Source organism: Asparagus officinalis, chromosome 4, assembly GCF_001876935.1.
Source record: "Asparagus officinalis chromosome 4, Aspof.V1, whole genome shotgun sequence".
NCBI lineage: Eukaryota > Viridiplantae > Streptophyta > Magnoliopsida > Asparagales > Asparagaceae > Asparagus > Asparagus officinalis.
In genome coordinates, this window is record NC_033797.1 from 15279774 (window position 1) to 15302446 (window position 22673).

Below are 22673 nucleotides of genomic sequence, written 5' to 3' on the forward strand. Positions count from 1 at the left end.
AGAAAACCCAAACATTGAGGGGTAGTATTCTTTCATTAGCTTTGATATCATTGTTTCCTTGCCGACTCATGAGGGGTCACTGATTACAATTGGCTTTAGGCCACTGCCTCTGACTCCCTTACTCCAAGCTACCACTTCTGTTCCAAGTAGCCTATTTTGCTCTTTTTATGAGGGGCGTGTCAACCCCAAATAGTCTCAAGGTAAGATTCGGTACATCATGGCTACAAACTTTTAAATAGCCAAAGACTTTGATAAGAACTATTTGATTGAAATTAGAACTACCATCAAAATACATATCCTACGAAATATGCTAACATAATGTTGTATTGTCAATGATTAGCTGCCAATGATTTCACTTAAATTACACAGGTAGTTGTCGAATTCATGTATTTGGCCAGTCATAAAGATTACCATGTACTGATGCAGATTCAAGGAATTTCCCCTCTTGTATAGCTTTATCCATTAGGCTTCGTTCAGTGAAATGGTAGTTGTTTGCGGAAAAAGTCGTTGTATTCATTGCTGCATTCATTACAACTTCGATCGTTACAATGAAACAAAAAGATAGCCTTTTTATAAGACCGATACACAATGAAAACAAAAGAAATGCAACTCCTTTCAAACAAACGCAAGAGCTGTTTGTCATCTCTTGCTTGCGTGGGTCTTTGGCCTGTGACGGGGACGTTGATATCCGTGGACCACCGGGCAATCAGATCCGCTCCGAGAAAATCGGGCAGAGCTTCGTCTATCCGCGGAAGGATATAGAAGCAGAACTTCATCGAACCGCGTGAGATCTAGAAGCTATAAGCGTATACCTCGGCTAAAGCGAGGTATTAGCTCTTCTTAGTATTAACGCTAAAGGCTAATACTAAGGCTCGGACGGGTGATGAAGGCTCTGATCAAGACCTCTCCTCTTCTTGTTGAAGCTCACGGCCACTCTTCACTGCAGCAGGGCTTCGCCAAGGCTCTCCAAAAATCCTCCCCCTTCCAAATGAGGTAAGGGGGTCCTATTTATAGGAAACCAAGAGGGGGGGGCATCAAAAAGTGAGGACACCCCTTGGGGTGTCTCGGAACCGCTCTGGTGGTTGGATTATCTGTAGAGTGGTCGAGGCACGAGGGGCGTTGTCCTTTTTGTGAACAGTACCGGGTTCCCGATTGGTCCGGGTCTTGGTTGTTCCGAAATCATGTAAGCTCACGTAGCTCACCGACTCACTTCAGTCATTCATCGACATCAATTGGGCTCCTGTGGATCGGATGGTGATGTTCATCGTCGCTCTTTAACACTGAACCGTTTGTGGAGACCTATAGGCAATTTTCGATGCCTACAGATACCCCCTCCAAAGTGTTCCAGACTCGTTTCTTTTATAGAAGAGGCTGGAATACTTTGGATGTGATTGGTCTAGCCTTCAGTCGGCATAAGGACCTGTGGTTAGCTTCAACTCTTGGAAGAGCCGAGGTTCTTCCGGCGCTGCGTTTATCGTCTGGCCGTCGTCGGAGTCTCGAGTCTGCAGCTGATGAATTGAATTTGGCTCGTGTCATTGAGTTGACTTTGAACTACCTTCGCCACATTATGCTGGCTTAGGGTTTCGGATCACAGTATGTTGACTTTTTGTCGCAACGCATTGACTGGCGTTGACCTAGGGTTACGTGTTGACCGACATTGACCCTAGGGTTTCGAGCGTCAAACTTTGACTTTTTGGTCGCAACGCGTTGACTGGCGTTGACCTAGGGTTACGCGTTGACCGGCGTTAACCTAGGGCTACGCGTTGGCCGGCGTTGACCCTTAGGGTTTCGAATCGTCGAATGTTGACTTTGGTTGCAACGCGTTGACTGGCGTTGACCTAGGGTTACGCGTTGACCGGCGTTGACCCTTAGGGTTTTGGATCGTCGAACGTTGACTCTGATTGCACCGCGTTGACTGGCGTTGACCTAGGGTTACACATTGACCGGCGTTGACCCTTAGGGTTTTGGATCGTCGCACGTTGACTCTGATTGCAACGCGTTGACTGGCGTTGACCTAGGGTTACGCGTTGACCGGCGTTGACCCTAGGGTTTACGGATCGACATTAACACAGTTTATACTCGTACGTCTGCTGGAGTATACACAGTTTAAGCTCTTAAGGTATTGGAGCATAGTGGTCTCAAATGTAGGGGCTGCAGGACCAACTGTTAAAGTTGATTCGTCTGCATGTATGGATTTTGTCCTGAATTTGTTGGATGCTCAAGTCACGAGACCAACTAGTGGAGCTGGTGCGTCAATCGGATTTGATTAGCCTTTACCGACTACCGTTTGAGTCGGGCTAGCATGCGGATTGTTTAAGTCCGTTCCGCATGTGACGTCGTGCTAAGAGAGTTAACGCTCTTAGTGCTACGATATTGAATACGTAGACTTCGTCTTTCTCACGGGAATAGACTACCCGGCGACGCGTGTTAGGCGTTGACTTTAGGATTTTTTGGCTAATGCCCAGCCTTCAACGGATTTGACTAGCCTTTACCGACTACCGTTTGAGTCGGGCTAGTATACAGATTGTTTAAGTCCGCTCCCATGTGACGTTTAAGCTAAAAGAGTTAACCCTTTTAGTGCTACGATATTGAATACGTAGACTTCGTCTTTCTCACGGGAATAGACTACCCGGCAACGCGTGTTAGGCGTTGACTTTAGGATTTTTGGCTAATCCCCAGCCTTCAACGGATTTGATTAGCCTTTACCGACTACCGTTTGAGTCGGGCTAGCATGCGGATTGTTTAAGTCCGCTCCCATGTGACGTTTAAGCTAAAAGAGTTAACCCTTTTAGTGCTACGATATTGAATACGTAGACTTCGTCTTTCTCACGGGAATAGACTACCCGGCAACGCGTGTTAGGCGTTGACTTTAGGATTTTTGGCTAATCCCCAGCCTTCAACGGATTTGATTAGCCTTTACCGACTACCGTTTGAGTCGGGCTAGTATACGGATTGTTTAAGTCCGCTCCCATGTGACATTTAAGCTAAAAGAGTTAACCCTTTTAGTGCTACGATATTGAATACGTAGACTTCGTCTTTCTCACGGGAATAGACTACCCGGCAACGCGTGTTAGGCGTTGACTTATCCCTACTCAGGCTTCGGGATAAAATTCCCCGTGCATCGAGTGCCCGGATTTGACAATCGTGTCTTTTCTAAAAGCAAAGACAGATTGAGAAACGGGAGAGGAAGAATTTTATATTCTATCTCCCGGTGCTGAAGAGGAAGAATTTTATATTCTATCTACAGCTGGAAAGGGAACTTGAGGTGGGATCCCCCACCCCCAGAATCCGGAATGATGAACTGGGAGTGGGTTCTCCACTCCGAGCATCGAAATGGAAACGTTGGTGGATCCCCTGTCGCTTAATTTGATCAGCGGATGGTTTGGTGAGGAAAGATTAACCTATCAGAGGATTGGGTCTCATCTCACAAAAATAACTTCTAAGAGTTAGAGAATAAGAAGAGACATTCTGACCTAGGGTTCGAACGTGAATTTCTTATTCACCAATTCCACAATGATTGGGTTATCCCTAAGAATACCCATGTGGTATTCTTCCGGGAACTTCCCGATGCATTGGATTATCCACCCCCAGCTTCTCTCTTGGAACTGGGTTTGACTTTGTTACCTGACCGGGTTATCCTTAAGAATATTAGTGTAATATCCTCCAGGAACTTCCCGTTAATGGTAGGAAATAGTTTAGACTCATATACCTATTGGAGTATCAGGGAACAGTTTAACCTCATATACCGATTGGAGGGTTGAGAAGCAGTTTATACTCATATACTTTTCGGAGTATTAAGAAGCAGTTTATACTCGTATACTTTTCGGAGTAAGAAGCAGTTTATACTCGTATACTTTTCGGAGTAAGAAGCAGTTTATACTCGTATACTTTTCGGAGTAAGAAGCAGTTTATACTCGTATACTTTTCGGAGTATTAAGAAGCAGTTTATACTCGTATACTTTTCGGAGTATTAAGAAGCAGTTTATACTCGTATACTTTTCGGAGTAAATTGGCTTACCCTAGCGTTATAACGCCGGCTTCAACCAAGGTTTGGATGCTATTCTTTAAAGTAGAGCAAGCCTTGGTGGGGTGAAGGATCCTCCTATGGTATGCGCAGTACGTTGGATCCGCAGAATCGTCAGCTTCCTCCTGATTCATGATGGGCGGGAGCTGGATTTTGTTGTTTTCGAGAAGGGTCTCGAAGATAGCTGGAACGTCTTCGTCTTTGAACGAGTACTCGTTTTGGAGCGTCTCGTCCGAATTCTCCTGCTGTTCCCAGGACTGCTGTTGCGACGTTTGATTATCGTCAATAACCGTTGCGGGTGCGTCCCCTTCATCATGCGGTACGAGATCCGAATCCAGAGGGTTAACCATCGGTTGGTTTCTCTCGACCTTCTTCCTTCTGAGGAAGCGTTCGGCCTATTCTCCGCGCACCTTCAACTCTTTCCAGGTATTGAGCGGCTCCACTCCCATAACATCCAAGATGTTAATGGACAGGTTGTTCTGACAAGTCTGCAAGATGAATTCCTCCGTGACGGGATCCCTGCAGTTCATTGCCTGATTGCGGAAGCGCTTGATGAAGGTATCCACCGACTGCGCCTCCTCCGCGTCTTCTTTGTTTTCTCGTCGGAAGAGTGTCTGAGCGACACCTCGTGTCATCATCGAAAACGGCGAGAACATGCTTTCCAAGTCTCGCCAGAACGTTGAAGGGTTCTACTCCGGGCTGATTTGAGTAGCGGCGTACAATCGAAGGCTAGGCCTCGCGAAGGGTGCTCAACCGAATGTACCTGACCACTAAGGCTCGGTTGCTCCCGACGACAATTCACCCGCCAGTGGGACTTCTGAAATAAGATCAGGATGCTGGAGTGGGCGAAGCCTTCCCGTTGAAACGCTACAGGTTGACTTAGGGTTAACTTGCCGGATAACTGGACATCATATGCCCAACTTTCTCGGGTTAGCGCCAGAGACGGATTGCCGGGTGCCGATGGAATGGGTTCACGCCTCACGGGAGGGGCTGAGTGAACGAATCAGAGTAGGTGAGTTAAAGGTACAAAGTGCGTGCTGGAGATGGTTTTCCTTAATGTCGGGAGAGTGGATATTCGGCGATTCAATTTGCTTGTTCTATCGGACTGGACCTTACTAATCGCTGTTTCGGACAATATGTCGAGAGGAAGTGTGATAACGGGCCGGTCCACCCCTAGTGTTGTCGTCACTGGTGGGTCCACCCCCAGCGTTGTTATTTTTAGTGGGGCCACCCCCAGTACTTTTGGGTGGTGCGTCGGCCATGGTAATTTCGTTCTCTTCCGGATCGCTGTCCAATGCGGCGCTCTGGGTACGACGGCTGGATTCAACTAGCTGGTTCGACAAAGCTTGGATTTGTTGTTCGTGCATTTGTCTCATCTCCTGCATAGCCATTTCCATTTCGAACTTGAAGATTTCCTTCTGCTTAGCCAGGGCCTCTTCAATGATTTTGGTTATTTGATCGGTGTTGACCATGAGCACCTCTCGAGCTTGCCCTACACTAGACGTTGTATCATCCGAAGCGAGAGCGGAATAGGAATCCGAGAGTTCATCATCGGAATGGACTCCTTCATGGATCCCACGGGAATTGTCATATCCGACAGCTTCTATCTGAAGCTGAGCCATTCCCGAATTGACTCCGCTTCTTGGAGAGAAATTAGGGTCAGAATCATTTGGAACAATTGGAGATTTTCCCTTGTTGACCGTGTTGATGGTAACTTCTAGGAGTTCATCATCTCGATCAACCGATCCTCCTTGGTGGGAGTTTGATTTGGGCTTCGTTATCCCATCAGAAATTCCCTCGAATATCGAGACCCTCTGCGGAGCGGTCTTGGGGCAGCTACAGGTTGATAATACTGCCCTGATGAATTTGGTACACGGACAGTGAGAATCCGTTTCCCGGGTACTTTTCTTTTGAGATTCATTCGCACCCCCAGCCCGATAGTACAACTCATCGACGTTGTGGTCAGAGTAACCTATCGGCTGCTCACATGGGTTCTCAGGTATAACGCGTTCGTTTGTCGGACGCGTTTTCTTCTGAGTAATCATTGCCTTGTTGGCTTTTACAGGAGTCTCACGTTTGAGATCACACCTTTGTGAGGGTGAAACCTTAACGGGCTCCTGATTTTTTGAGTGCATCGCCAAGCGGGTCGTCACAGCAGTCAATTTGCTAGGAGGTCGTGTACGACCCCCAGTCTGGATGTTGGCTCGAAGCTCCTTCAACGATCCCCAGCTTTCCTTGACAAACGTTTTTCCTCGGTTCTCGAGTAGAGCACCGATACAGTTGTTCAGAGGATTCCTAAACTTGGGGACATCCACGCTGCGGTGGGGCTTTTCCAGAGGTTCGGGATCTGAAATTGATGAAGGTTGGAGAGCAATATTACCTGCTTTTACCTTAGGCGTTGATTTGGCCTTCGGCATCCAAACTCGTTCGGATCTCGGCGATCTCTTAACGGCCTCTCCCTTTAGCATTTCTCGTGCTTTTTGGACCAGGGCTCGGGCATGCGCACGCAAGGCGCGGCGCTTCTGGATTCGCTCCTCGAGAGTAGAACGGGTTCTTTTGACATGAACCCATTTGTTTGTTTCTGCTTCGGAGGAGGGGCTGGTTGTTTGCCGTGGTTGCTCCTGGCGTTGCCTGGATTTTAGATCTACGTTATAGCGGATCCCATCCATCGGCTCCAAAGCCTCGGCCAGCTGTCGAGCAAGACGTTGACGCTGTCTTTGTCGTGCTCTCTTTGATAATGCCGGAGCGTCTTCAGAAGCCATCTCCTCGGCGGAAGAGGAGTCCGGATCTGCGATCTCGACCACATTGGACGACGCGGGGACGTCACGTGGTGCAAGTGCAGAGGCGGCAACGGGGTCTTGGATTTTTGAACCGAAGGACCTGCAATCATTTATGAAAGAGGTTACCTTTCTGTACCCGTTTGGAGAGGCGGATCTGGAGGAGGAGGAAGAGAGGCCTTCTTTGAACCGTTGTTGATCGAGCTCGTGTTCTTCATTCACCCCGATCTTGAGTGCTGGTTGCGTCACGACGGCGTCGGTTGCGATGCCGTTGGCTCCCACTGTGGTCGCCAGTCTGTTTGCGGAAAAAGTTGCTGTATTCATTGCTGCATTCATTACAACTTCAATCGTTACAATGAAATAAAAAGATAGCCTTTTTATAAGACCGGTACACAATGAAAACAAAATAGATACAACTCTTTTCAAACAAACGCAAGATCTGTTTGTCATCTCTTGCTTGCGTGGGTCTTTTGCCTGTGACGGGGATGTTGATATCCGTGGACCACCGGGGCACTCAGATCTGGTCCGAGAAAATCGGGCAGAGTTTCGTCTATCCGCGGGGGATTTTAGAAACTCTGAACTTCGTTGATCTGTGTGAGATCTAGAAGTTTACAGCTCCCTCGGCCATGGCCGAGACACCCTTGGGGGGTCTCGGCCTGGCCGAGACACCCCTGGGGGTGTCTAGGCTTTTCCTAGACACCCCCCGGGTGTTTCGACCTCCCGAGACTTTATTTGAGGTGTTTGAGTTGTTTTCCCCGTAGATTCTTCGTCCGAACTCAGATTTGAGTGATTCCGAGTGCGTTGGATGCTCGACGAAGAATTTGATCCGCTCTGGTGGTTGGATTATCTGTAGAGTGGTCGAGGCACGAGGGGCGTTGTCCTTTTTGTGAACAGTGCCGGGTTCCCGATTGGTCCGGGTCTTGGTTGTTCCGAAATCATGTAAGCTCACGTAGCTCGCCGACTCACTTCAGTCGTTCATCGACGTCAATTGGGCTCCTGTGGATCGGATGGTGACGTTCATCGTCGCTCTTTAACACTGAACCGTTTGTGGAGACCTATAGGCAATTTTCGATGCCTACAGTAGTGAACCCCAATGACTTCTTTCTCTCTCGAAGCTCGAGTTGTGTGGCTTGCAGAAAACCCAAACATTGAGGGACATTCTTTCATTAGCTTTGATATCAGAGTCCCCTTGCCGACTCCTGAGGGGCCACTGATTACAATTAGATTTAGACCACTACCTTTGACTCCCTTACTCCAAGCTACCACTTCTGTTCCAAGTAGCATATTTTGCTCTTTTATGAGGGGTTTGTCGACCTACCAAATAGTCTCACGGTAAGATTCAGGTACATCATGGCTATAAACTTTTAAATAGCCAAAGACTTTGATAAAAACTATTTGATTGAATTGGAACTACCATCAAATTACATTTTCTACGAAATATACTAACATACTGTTGTATTGCCGAAATAAATTTTCTACGAATTATGCTAACATAATGTTGTATTGCTGATGACTAGCTGCCAATGATTTAATATAAATTACACAGGTATTTGTCGAATTCATGTATTTGGCCAATCCACTTGATCTGTCTTCACCATATTCCTTCACCATATTCAACAGTAACCTCTAAGGATGTTCAAATATACTACAAACTCCACCATCCTCTATGTAAATCTGTTGAAATTCTTATGTTGTTTTCTAATGATATGTCATTATACAAATCATATCAAGCAATTAACTATAAACTGTCAATTTCATAAAGTCTGAAATACAAGATGAAAACAATATGAAGATTACAAACCTCAAGAAACCAGGTGCAATCATCAAGAGGAGACCCCCCCCCGTAAGGATCAAGATCTGATTTTTTTTATAAGAACAGCTGAGTGACCTTCAGATGAAATGGGCTTGGTACCCAATAGAGTAGGAAAAAACCTGTCAATTCCATGAAAATTTTAATAATCAAACACTATATGCTAAGACAGCAAAGGAGCAAGAATTAGTTGAGAATGAATCTCACCAGTTTCCTGTCAACTTATCAAAAATTTTGACACCAATCTCTGAGCCAGCATATTCCTCTGATCCTCCAATTACATATTGAACAATTAAAGTAGACACAATTAGATCTTACAAGATATTTACCACATAATGCAACAAAACTATAGAAAGATGTCAATCACATGAACTTACGATCTTATCACCGACATTGGTGGAAGTCTGATAGCCTTGGGTCTCTGAATCATACCCAACAACTTGAAATTTATCTGTGTTCCCTATGAGATACTGTTGAGCCTCTTCCCCATATTCATAATATATTCAGGAAAACACCTTAGTATAAACTCAGTCATCATATTTCTCACAACGATACAACTACGTATATTTCTCAATGATCAAACTCACCATAAAGCAGTAAACTTTTTGTAGTCAAAGTTCCAAACTCGTGACAAGAGAAAATAGAGAAAAGCGCAATTAACACAAAGAATAAAAGCAGTAAACACAAGAACTATAAGAGAAACACAACAAATATGCCACCCCTAATTTGAGCAGTTTCATGAAATCCATATACCAAATCAATTAGCATAATCAGTAAATATACAAAATTTGCAACCCATGATCCAATGCAAATAGTTGAAATGCCTCCAATCTAGATCTAATGCAAATTAATATGCACAAGATCAAACTTTTTCAATACCAATGAATAACCCACGTCAAAAACAAAGATTGTCATTTAAAACAACTAAAACCCAATATAAATCTAAAACCCAACACAACGTTTTCATGAAAAAAAACATGATAGGACCCCAACAAAGATTCAATTTTGACAACAGAAAACAGAATATCAAAGAGAAACCCACCTCAATCCTCTCGAGAACTCTTGGGGACCTAACATAAAATAGAATAGCAAAGATTCAATTTCTGAGGTTTTTATTCTCTTATAAAAACTTTCCTCAATTTGTTCGCTTCCTAATCCTTCCCGATGCCTAAAATATGATATTTGAGGAGAAGATGGTAGAGAATGTTTGCGGATGATGAGGATAATAATAAGCTTCTTGATGACAATAATAATCCTCTTTACAATTTGATAACCGACAATTGATGAGGTAGAGAGAGTGAGATTGTGTTGCCAGAGGAAATTCGTAACAGATGGAATGGAGAAGGAAAGTAACGAGAATTTAGGTCTTTACATCTTCTAATTTGTTAGTAACGAAAAAAAAGTAACGTTGTTAAATTAATGAAATGAAAGATGAGGATAATTTTGTTATATTTATAATAGTTAAAGGGTAATTTGGAAAGTTTTTCTAGTATTCCCTCTTTTAAATGGTAGGTAGATAGATGATTAGATTTAACAAATTTTTTGATAATTAGACCTGATTTTCGGGCCGGAACATAGTGCAAGCAGATGCGCATGCGTTTATTATCGGGCCATAACTAAGCCTACAATGTTCTTTGGGCTTTATCTAAGATAGGATAATTACGGCTTCAAATGTTTATTTTACCCCCACAGTTTTCACTTTAGACACTGTCAACTCTTTATCCTCAACTAAGTGGCCAATTGTCTTTTTCTTTTTTTGATAGAAAGCCTATTGTTTTTAAAATGACACGTTGGTATCCTCTATTAGCTAGTTGTGAGAATATTAAGAATTCCACATGAGTTTCACATACTAATTTGACATTTATACCTTTATTTATTTGTCAATACCAGTCAACATAATTAAACCTAGCCCAACCAGTGATGAAAGTGACATGTTCACAAAATATTTTTTCCCTTTTCACTGAAGACATTATGGTATTAACATCGACATTTGACGTCAACTAGGTATTATTTCATATATAAAAAAAAAACCGTATATTGATACCATAACATTCCCAGTCAGAGAAACAAAATACCATATTGTAAATAGGGTCTTATTAAAAATACCAATTTGGTAATTTTGCCTTGGTATTTTGCATCCAAAAATTTAACATCGCTGAGGATTTTAACGGAAGACATCTTAGCTTATGTGCGGTAAAAAAAACAAGTGAGGATATGCAAGTGCAAATTGGGGAATATATTACGGCAATTAAGTGCTAAGTAGCCTTTAAGATTGGCCCATTTGCACACTTTTAAACTAGAAACCAGGCCCGCTTCAGTTTCCATTGCGAAGAGCGTGCTTTCTTAAAATCTCTCCCCCTCTCTTCCCGAAATCAATGGCAGCATCATTTCTTCAAAAACTCCTGTAAAAAAACCCTTGACCTCTCCTCCATTTAGACTCCTCACATCCCTCAACAAAACCCATCTCTCAAATCCCCCAATTTGCCCATTCCTTCACCAAAACCCTGACTCAAACCCAAATCCAGAGCCCCGAAACACTTTACCCATCTTTTCCCCATTGCTTTATACCCTGGACCCAATTTCTCTTCATGGGCTCGGCCTATTCGACGCAGATATGGGCTCCGATGACGGCCATGGTGATGGCGGAGGTCCGGCAATGTGGGCTGATAGTGCGAAGAAGAGGAAGAGGAAGATGAACAAAAAGAAGCTGAGGAAGCGTCTCAGGCGCAAAGCTTGATCTCATTTAGGTGACGTCTCTCTCTCGCTGTGTCATCTTATTTGTTGAATGCTTTGGTTATTGTTATTGGGTTTTGCTGCTTTCCTTCACCAAATTGTATTGATGGTGAAAGTCAACCTTTCTTGATTTTGTCAGGTTGTTGTTTAGCCCTGTTGATTTCATTTGATTGTATTGGGTTGTTTCTTGTGGTGAGTGATATTTGAAGCTAAAATACCAAAAGTGGGTACCTTGCAACGAAAATTATGCACATTGCGATGCTCATAAACTTGGTGAAGTTAACTCCCACGTGTATGCTTGACAACTTTGGGGCACGTTGTAGGATGATTATCTGCATATAGCTAGTAGCCTTCTTGATTTTTGCATTGTTCTTCGACCATCTCTCTCTCTCCCCGCGAAGTTGTGATGTGGATTGAGGGTTATAATTTTGTACTCTTAAAAGTCATCTAATGAACTAATAGACACGTTCCTCTGGCATTTTAATTGTTTGGTTATTGGAGTTAGCTAAGAGGGTAGGATTCAGACTGATGGGCTGTTGGTCATCCGAACAATTTTGTTAAATTTGTTTGTTTAAATAGTCTTCTCAATATGAATACCGTAGGGCCTTATTTTCAAGGGAAAACCCCTATTGATGAACCATTAAGATCTTAGCCTAACTGATCGAGCTCCCAAGTGATGTCATTCTACTAGATTTGGACTTGCTTAATCCATTTCAGATTTCCAAATCAACAATTGACCTTTTAACACTAGTGGTAACAGCATAGTTATTCATGGAAATCATGCTTACCCTTAATCAAAAATGTACTGCATCCATCAACTTGTTGACCTTATACCACATACTACTTCAGGAAATGTTGACAATCTTGGTACAATTCTTCGAACTGGTAGATACTTATCGGTCAAAATTTGTCACAAGCCGGTAGGAAGCAGAATGACTGCCAATCTTAAAAGATTTTGTCCGACCTTCTCTGGACTCTTCTCAGTGTAATTCTGCAAACAATGGAGGACTTTCTCCTCAAAGAGGAACCCTAAATGGTTATGCATTTGAATTTAAGCCTTACTGTTCAATCTATCTTCTGATGCTGATCCAGTAGATGTTGGCTTGCCTAATCATGATAGTATTGTTAAGTCAAATTATTAGGCCTTTTGAAGGTTACTGATAAGAACAGTGTTCCGTGTAGAAGGTACGTAATCTTTAGGTCTGATTGTTCTATAAAAGTTGGATGCTTCGACTTTAACCTTTTAATGATGTTCTTTGCATCATGACGATTATGTTTGTGTTGGCCATAATATACACAATCATGATCATACACATCCCTATTCTTGTAACTGAGATACGGTTATGCTAGTGCAATAGCCCTGATGGGTTCCACATGGACAAGTGTGATGCTACTACATTACTATGTCGGTTTGAAGATGATTTTCTATTTAGAACTTCCCAAAGGGGTCACTATCCGAAGGTCTAGATAAGCATACAATCATCCTTGAGTGCAGGGATTTTGCTTATTTTATTCCTTTGTGTTTATCCTTGTGACGGTATACTTACCTGTATAACTTGATTTCTTCTGATTTTTTTTCTCCCCACCCCCACCCCACACTCATTCCAAATGCCTCATGTTGGAAATCATGCAATACGCTCTTTAGGCATGTTGATTTATAAACTTATTAGGTAGTTGCCAAAAACATCAATAAGATGACATCTCATCCCTCTTTTTTCATTTTAACCTTTTCGTTTAAAGACCAACTTCTACAAATAAACTTTGGTGCAAACCAACAATTCGATCTAGAAATGGACACAGGGAATCTGTATATAATAATATAAATGATATCAATTGCATATAACACAAGGATCCTAAGTCAGAGCATGCTACTTCTTTGCAAAAATGCACACGCACATGTCAAGTAGGTCAAATCAATGTTGATACGTTTAAAGCTAAGCAATCATGTATTGGCTAAAAGGGAACTATTTTGACTTCAAGTTGTTTTAGTTTATGGTCATCTACAGTTGTTATTTTATGTTAACATGCTTGTGCCTTGCTATCTGATTCAGCCTGTAGCCTAGCTAACTAGATAACCATGTACTTTATCTTGTTTTGCTGTTATTGCTTCAAGTGCCCATGCATCTTAAAAACGCTTATTTGGTGCAACTGCAAACTCATGGACTTAGAAGCTGAAAATTTATGCAGAAAGAAGTTCATTTGTGAAATATATATGTTTAGAACTGGTACTCACATTGCTATTGCCTGACTCATCGAAATCGGGCTCTTTTGTCAGTATTAGTGAATTTGTCCAAGATTATGCTCAAAGATTTGAGAGCACGGGAAATGTGAATTGAAATAACATAGGAAAGTATCTACTTTAGACCTGTGGGATCATAAATGGACAGACACATAGTAAAGAATTAATGGTACAGGGACAATGTTTGGATTTGACTAGAAGGATGTTCATATTTACATTAATAAAGCTTGGCTTTCATCACATGGATGAGGGACTGCCCACTTATTGTTAACTAAATAATTTTGTTTTTTGTCTTAGAGTTCATTAATTAAAAATAAATTTATTTGCTGGCATCCCTCCCTCCCTTGAGGGTGTTGATAGCAAATTGTTGATTTGTTTAGTCCTTTTGCAACTTTTATAAATATAACACCAAATAACTTTGTGCTTTTATAAACTTAATAGATAAATAACTAATCATCAACAGTTCACAATAAAAAGGAAATTAGTTCCTCATGATTGCACTTCAATGAAATGAGTAAAATTTGATTTTACGAAGTTATCTCTGTTGATTACCCATATCAACCTATAACTTAAAAATTAATTTACTAAACAGGACATGATTATCTCATGACAGTACAAAAGGACAAGAATGAACTGATTTAGTTGCTATAGTTTCAATTTTTTTAAAGATTATATCTTAAGATTAGGATATAAATAACTTTGATTATTAGAATAGGTATTAAATTTTTCTTTGACCTTTTCTTGAAACCAGAGAAGGTAACATCATACTTAATCTGAATTGATCTATATTCATATTGTTAAAATTTTCATGATATTATCTAATAACGTCAAACTTGATGTTCAAAATATTACAAGGAGATAATATTACAACAATCTTCTTGAATAATGTGATATTCCTTTCTGTTACAGCTTATGATTGAATTCCTAAGAAGTTTGGGATGACTCTGTTGAAGAGCCGTTTGAAAATATTCCTGAAGTGGATACTTCACATCAAGCTGCATGTTTTTTCTTATGTAATGGATAGCACTAGAGAGAGTTCATGGATAGCAATCACTTTATTATTATTTTTTTTGATATGATACTTGTTAATTAGGGGCCTATTCACTTAGAATTATTACGTAGGACATGCTGTTCATTCATCTAATGGTGTAATGAATAAATCATGCAAGATTTCTGTTCATCTTCTCTTTGAAGTTGAAGTTGTGGTCAAGTTGAATGCTGATGTGATATTCAATTAGTTATCAGGTGATAGCCACAAGTGCTGTTGTATAGCTGAGTGGCAGCGGAGGCTCCCTCCATGTGATGATAGGCCCCTCTTGTTGGTGAAAATAATTCTAAGCTGAGTACTCCACAGAAAAATCACAGATATAGAAGTTCATAAGAAAATACATGTGTTTCGAGTCAGTTTTAAATTGATGCAAATAGTATGTATAATCAGTGCGAACATTTTACACGAATCAGATACAATCACTGAAGAAATGATATAGGAACACCCACCGTGGGTGACCAGGATGGTTAGAAGTTCCAATATAGCTCTTGGAGCGTGGATCTCGATTCCAAGTTGGGTTATACAAAAAAGAAAAGAAAAAGAAAAGGAAAGATATTGGAACATGTATTGCTTTGTCCTAGTCTATGATATTGTGACACATACTGCCTAATAAATTCTTCCGAAACTTAATTTGTTGTTTGAACACAGGAGACTGGCATGAAGATAAGAGTACTATAGTCCCTGATTAACGTAGACGATCTTCGAGATTTGGGTTCCTACAGCGAAACTCTAAAATCATTTGACTCTGATCACTCTGCATTCTGATAGAATTTGTACTTTTTTGATGGTCGACTGGATCATATTGCAGCTGATATCTTGTTCTTTCTTTTCTTGTCTCAACATATAAAAAATTATTACTCAATTCTTTTGCTCAAACTTAAGACAAAGAAGTGACGGGTTGTGCGGTTGGGAACATGTATCTCTGAGTTCGGGATCATTTTTCTACGGAAGAATGAATATGCGGAAACTAGTATGCCTTGAGTACCTGGATTGTGAATGTTTTGTTTTCAATTTTCCAATCTCCATCTCACCTCTCTACGTGCTTTTGCTTGTGCATGTGAGCCCTTTACAGCATCAAGAACCCTCACATGTCCTTGAGCTCTCCCTATATCTGGAAGTCAAAAAAGGCAGGAGTATCATTTCTAGCTTTTCTTGCCAAAATTGATGTACCTCTCTGTTTCTTTAATGCATCTCTCTTGAAATAATTCAAGTGCTCCTCACATGTTTCAGCATTATTTCTTTCCTGTGCTCGCACCCCTACGCTTTGGAAAGCTAAGAGTGGGAGGGACTTCTTTGGAGCAGCAGCAGCCTCTACTTTTAAGTTGTGGACTCCAATTTTTTCTCCTTGTTTCATAAAGGATTGGAATCTGTGAAGTGCGACGTTTCTCCTAACGATGTTAGCCAGCTGGCTCTTAGGCCCCTCACAAGTGAGGATACCGTGGATCATGCAGAGCACAAATCACAAAGGGTCTGTTTGGTTGGGCTTTTTTTTTTCTTTGAAGTTACTGTAGTTGTCAGGCAAAATTATCTTGTTCGTTTGCACAAGTAGAAGGGTAATGTAACTACTGGAAAATCCTAGGTGGGCATCTCCAACAGCTTCTCCAAAATTTTCTCTAAAATGGGGAAGCAAAAGTCATATTCTCCAAATTATTTTTACACCAACTCCAACAGTTTCCCCATTTTTTCTCCTCCATCCCTATTTTGGGGAATGAGATGGGGAATCTGTTGGACAAAAAATCTAACTAAATTCTTCAAAAATGGGAAATGAGGAAGCTGTTGGAGATGCTCTAAGCCCTGTCCAATTCCCCTTCAAAATGGTATGTTTTTGTGGGTATTTACTATAGTTGTCGGGTCCTATTTACTTCCATGTGTTTTGCCAAAAAGAACAAAACAGGCCCTGCTAGAGGATTTGTTTGGCTGCATGATACAAATGAGAACCCACAGTACCATCCTTTCACAAGTTCCTCATTTTTTAAATCATAGCCCGTTTAAATGCTTTGTTTTGAAATAAACTGCTGAAGAAGGTGTTCAGTTTTTGGTTTTAATAAACTTCTTTCGTTTATTTTAATAGAAATGAAAAGTATGGTTCGATTGGAAACCGTAATCATCCTTTCATACTCGTCAAAACTTTTACGATGACCTTTCATGTTTTCTCGCAAAACCCAACAAAAAAAAAGATGATTTCTAACACAAACTTTTCGTTGAGGTCACCACAAATTCCACCATTATTTTGCATAGCCCGTTTCTTTAAAGACGTAGTTGAACTTGAGGTTGAAATTTTTTTCCTACAAAACAGTTTATTTTTTGGACCGACAGATTTCATATTATTTCTAATGAATTCATCGAAACAAACGGTTTCAGTCCAAGAATGAATGCGGTGGAGTTTATATTGGCACAATCGAATTTCGCACATCAATCTCTTATGCCAACTAATATTTGTCATTTATCCTCGTATAGTTATTCCGACCGAGCGATATAAGAGTAAGAAATCTTACCTATGTCATTGTTTTCTTGAATTACGTCTCTTTCAGAAGCTCTGTGTTCTGCATTATTCACTGAATCTCCGATCCTGAAATTCTAACAAAATCATTCTTTTTGAGTACTACAAAAGTATTAGTATTAAATTAAGCTCTTTATCAGTCCAAGTCCAAATCAAATCAGACCAAACAAAATACGCTACTTAATCCCCAGTTACTCTGCAAAATACGCGGAAGTGAGCCCCTCTTCGGCTCTTCCTCTCCCCACTAGAGAAATTTAAAAACATTCAGCAGATAGCAATTATTGCAAGAAAAACCGAGGGGAAAGTTTCACATAAACCCTCGGATTCCCACCCACCCCACCCCCCAACTCCCTTTTTTTTTGCTTTTACATCCTTCTCTATAATCAGCACAAATGAATATTTAATCTATAGAAAAATTCTGTGACAATCATGGACCCACGGGGAAGTAGGTGTCAACCCCTGTGTGCATGCATCCACTGTTCATGAACAGTAGATCATGCACCCAGGGGTTGACACCTCACCTGTCCCCCCTTGGGTCCCATGATTTGGGGTCCCTGTAGAATTATAGGACTGGTATTTCTTCTTCTATCAGAGAGACATATTTATATTGAGATATATACAATATCAATCCTAGTATACTTTCATCACGTTCTTATTGGATACTAGTCAATGAATTAAATTGGTGTACCAAGTTTAAATTTGTGTACACATGCATGCAGTATTCTTTCTAGGCGTGTATAATCATGATTTTGAATTTGTTTTGTATTACATTAGGAGATCATCTATGAATGTACGATGGATGTCGTAGTTTCCATAATATTAAATCATATTTTTTAGAGAATATATATCAAAAACATTATTGATTTAATTTCCATATCCACGAAGGACTTATATATGTTACGTATTTTCCTCGTGTGAAAATGATATTCATTAGACATCAATATATAATCTGCCCCAATCATCTTGGGATATGAAGGAAAAAAGAAAATGAAAAAAGATAGTGATTCTCGAGAATCCAGGGGTCTAGACGCAATTTTCCTAACAGACTATTCAAACGAAATACTACCACTTCACTCTGCAAACAAAAACAATTGAGCTCTGGCTGCTTCAAAACCCAAAAACAAAAGGAATGGGAGGAGTAACGTCGTCAATGGCAGCAAAGCTGGCCTTCTTCCCTCCCAACCCACCGACGTACAACCTTTTAACGGACTCTACAACAGGACTAACGACGTTAAGCCTGTTCCCTCACAGAGAAAACGTGGAGATAATGAAGCTGAGCACGAGACGGGGGACCGAGATCGTTGCTGTTTACGTGAGGAATCCAATGGCGTCGACCACTGTGGTCTATTCTCATGGCAACGCTGCTGATCTTGGCCAGATGTATGAGCTCTTTATTCAGCTCAGCATCCATCTCAGAGTCAACATCATGGGGTAATTGCTTAATTAATTTTATCATCACATTTAAGATTTTTTTTTTGGATGATTAAAATGAGGTTTTAGTGTTATAGTTGAGTCCTTTGATGGTTTTTGGTTGTTGGGTTTTTAGGATTTGATTGTAAATGACTTGGACGGGTGAAATTTGCGAACTTGCAAGAGAATTTACCGCAAACTCAGGCATATAAAGTCTTGTCATAGTAGTTACCAGTTTTACAGGATTTTATCTGTTCAACTTGAGTTCTCGCTTCCTCGGGGAATAAACAAATGATTTTTTTGGGTACAAGTGATGTGAATGACTCGGATGGATGAAATTTGGGACCTTGAAGGGGATCTAATGTTAATAAGACTTTTGGATTTTCATCCGAGTTTTTAGTTTTTTCGGGTTTATAGATTGTAGAAATATGGTTTTGAATTTGGTTTCACATTTACAAAAATAGGGGCTTGTTCAAATGATTGTGAGCTTTGCTCTAATTACCTTCCATAAATTCCTTTGGTGAATAGTTTTCATGTTCATGTGCAATTGGGACTCCTCTTTTAAATGATTGAACAATTGACCTTGAGAACTCTGTAAATATTACAGAACAGCCTTTATATCCTAACGCCCTGAATCTCTCGGTACTGCAGCTTAATGATCTTATGCATACTTGACAGTACAACCAAGTTATAGGATCCTTGAAATAGTTAAACCTTGATATACTAATCTATTGTTTGCTAATTAGACACCATACGTGGATGAAAAAAAAAAAATTGTTCCTAAACAATCGCGATCTGTTTCATGTTCTGCTTTCTCCAAGCATTGACAGACTAATGCAAGTGTAATCTGGTGAACATATCAATAATTTGGTCCAGCACCATATGTGATCTATAGGCTCCGAGATGTGCTTGTTGATGAAAGTTGCTGAAGTTACATCATTAACATTATTTTTCTAAATTACCAATGTAGCCTTTTTCCCACAAAAATTGGCCATTTATGTAGCATGACTCTTGAACCTTGATTGATCACAAGGAGACACACAACGATTGACAGATTGAAAGAACTCTATGACCCTCTATCAATCTATCACCATGACTCAAAATTGGGCCTAGTTCGTATTGTAGGAAATTGTGGGCAAAAGATGCCAAAAAGTGATTACTTTTTTAGAATCTTTCAGGATACCTTTGTGAAGCTGAATTTCTATCAGATGAAAAATAAGAGATATGATTGTTCCAATACTCATCGTGTATTATAGCTTTTTTCTTTTTTTTTTTAATTACTTGTAACGCATTTTAGAACTTATCTTCATCCTTATGCAGATATGATTACTCTGGTTATGGCCAATCCTCTGGAAAGGTTTGTCAATTAATTCTGAACTTGACTAATGTTTATTAGGACATTACATGAGATAATACTTATTCCTCTGCACTTTTGTAGCCAAGTGAACATAATACATATGCTGATATTGAGGCTGCTTATAAGTGCCTCGAAGAAAAATACGGAGCAAAAGAGGAAGACATCATTCTCTATGGTCAATCTGTTGGAAGTGGACCAACTTTAGATCTGGCTACAAGGCTACCTCGGTTACGAGCAATTGTATTGCATAGTCCAATACTTTCAGGATTAAGGGTGATGTATCCTGTGAAGCACACATACTGGTTTGATATCTATAAGGTTAATATTTTCTTTCATTTATTGTTTTTCAATTGTATAGTTTTCCAATTTTAGCATAAATGAATAACAAGTTTGTTATGTTTTTCTTGTTTTTACCAGAACATCGACAAAATTCCTTTGGTCAGTTGTCCTGTCCTAGTAATACATGTAAGTATTGCATGAGGCTAGTGTATTGTACACTGACAATCTTCAGAAAACCAGGCATTCTATTATTGTACAACCAATTCACTCAAAATTCTCTCTCTATTCATTTCCATGTTAATCTTTAGGGCACATCGGATGACGTTGTGGACTGCTCTCACGGCAAACAACTCTGGAGTCTCTGCAAGGAAAAATATGAACCGTTGTGGCTCAAAGGAGGAAACCACTGTAATCTGGAAGTATTCCCTGAATACATTCGACATCTCAAGAAGTTCATATCTGCAGTGGAGAAATCACCTGCTCAGAGGAACCTTTGGAGGAGGAATGCAGACCGGGTAGAACCTTCTAGAAGGAGCACCGACTGTTTCGAAGCTTCTAGAAGGAGCACTGATCGGAGAGAGAAACCTCGGCCAAGTGCAGATAGTAGTAAGATTATCAGAGGTAATGATTTTAGAGTGTTTAATGCATTGAGGCTGGAGAAGCTGAAAATGCCATTGGAGAGAGGGAGGAAGAGTATTGATCGGTTGGATAGAATTAGAGCTAGATAAAGGTTTATTTTCGGTGTAAAAAAATATGAGATTGGTTATGCTGGTTAGTGGGAAAACAAAGAATGCATAGTTGTCGTTGCAAATTTGTTATTTGTTTCAGTTAAGTTTGGACCATTTTGGCAGACTAAATGAGAATTTGCATATTAATGTTGACGAAGTTGTTTCTATGTTGTATGTTTGTCCTGTAGATCTCAGAATTTTGCTCATTCTTTCTTCAGTTTTCATGATAACTAGTTCCCACGTTATCTTGCAACATTTTTTAGATGAATAATTGTGCTAGAAATCCCAAAAGCAAAAGAAGAACCTCCTAATTTTCACTTTCAGAAGGGGGTTATGTGCATTTTTTCTTCTTAATAAAGGTTATGTGCTTCCACCCTTAGAAATTAGATTACTACATGATCAATGATTGAGAACATAAATGAACGTTGACGTTATATCTATACTTCTATATCTATACTACTTATAAAAAAGAATACCCATGTCAAAACTTTTGATTTCCCTTTTTACCCTCTCAATTTTCTCTCTCTCACAATTATACCATTATTTATAAAACTAATGATCCATAACCTCTCATTAACTATGCACCTCTTTATTTTGTCAATTATTTGGTCATTCGCTAGAATATATTAATAATTTATAATGATAACAACATTCATAAATATATGATAATTTATTATAAATAAATATTAATTATATAAAATAGTAAAAGACATTTATTTAATAAATTAGTACACATAATTATAATTATTAATAATAGTATAAATAAGGGTTACTTCTTTATGTTGTAAAGAATATTACCTTGTTCAATAATTAATATCATATTAGTAATAAAAATTTAGATGTAATAAATTAAAAATATTTTTATTTTGGATACTACTTATAAAAAAGAATACTCATGTCAAAACTTTTGATTTCCCTTTTTACCCTCTCAATTTTCTCTCTCTCACAAGTATACAATTATTTATAAAACTAATGATCCATAACCTCTCATTAACTATGCACCTCTTCATTTTGTCAAATTATTTGGTCATTCGCTAGAATATATTAATAATTTATAATGATAACAACATTCATAAATATATGATAATTTATTATAAATAAATATTAATTATATAAAATAGTAAAAGTCATTTATTTAATAAATTAGTGCACATAATTATAATTATTAATAATAGTATAAATAAGGGTTACTTCTTTATGTTGTAAAGAATATTACCTTGTTCAATAATTAATATCATATTAGTAATAAAAATTTAGATGTTATAAATTAAAAATATTTTTATTTTGGAAAATTAATTTATATAAAAATATTTAGATCCATGAAATTTATGAGACATATACTTTTCTCTTTTTTTTCTCAAAATATTTGGTCACTCGCTAGAATATATTAATAATTTATAACAATAATAAAGTCAATAAGTTCATTATAATTTATTTTAATAATTATTAATTGTAATGAAATAGTAAAATTATTTATTTATGAAATATTGTACGTAATTATAATTATTAATAATAGTATAAATAGGTTGTAAGAAATATTGTCCTTTTCGATATTATAATATCATCTTAGTAATAAAAATTTGAAATTATGAATTAAAAATACTTTTATTTAGAAAAGTTACTTTATATAAGGATTTTTAAAATCTATAAGTCATTCACTTTTTGTTGGAAAGTAAATGTCTCATAAATTTAAAGAATCTAATATTTTTATATAAAGTACTTTTCCTAAATAGTATTTTTAATTTATACCATCTAATTTTTTTACTAA

The 22673-nt window shown here is 39.2% G+C and overlaps 1 protein-coding gene, 1 long non-coding RNA gene and 1 pseudogene across 2 annotated transcripts; 2 read left to right on the forward strand and 1 right to left on the reverse strand.

Moving 5' to 3' along the window:
• LOC109838236 lies at nucleotides 383–9101 on the reverse strand (annotated as a pseudogene).
• Nucleotides 10929–14761, forward strand: LOC109836715. The gene is made up of 2 exons (XR_002246076.1): nucleotides 10929–11358; nucleotides 14493–14761. It is a non-coding gene; the product is annotated as an uncharacterized LOC109836715 (long non-coding RNA).
• On the forward strand, nucleotides 18132–21072 carry LOC109836716 (protein ABHD17B-like). Its single transcript, XM_020404692.1, has 5 exons — nucleotides 18132–18562; nucleotides 19862–19898; nucleotides 19980–20216; nucleotides 20316–20363; nucleotides 20486–21072. Exons 1-5 carry the CDS (start codon nucleotides 18261–18263, stop codon nucleotides 20903–20905), a joined length of 1044 nt encoding a protein of 347 aa, XP_020260281.1. The 5' UTR covers nucleotides 18132–18260; the 3' UTR covers nucleotides 20906–21072.

What these genes read in the sequence shown, in the direction of transcription:
- LOC109836716 (XM_020404692.1), top strand. Translation starts at nt 18,261, where the DNA reads ATGGGAGGAGTAACGTCGTCAATGGCAGCAAAGCTGGCCTTCTTCCCT. An exon ending in CTCAGAGTCAACATCATGGG is followed by an intron (nt 18,563 to 19,861) that starts GTAATTGCTTAA and finishes ATCCTTATGCAG; the next exon opens with ATATGATTACTCTGGTTATG. An exon ending in ACTGGTTTGATATCTATAAG is followed by an intron (nt 20,217 to 20,315) that starts GTTAATATTTTC and finishes TGTTTTTACCAG; the next exon opens with AACATCGACAAAATTCCTTT.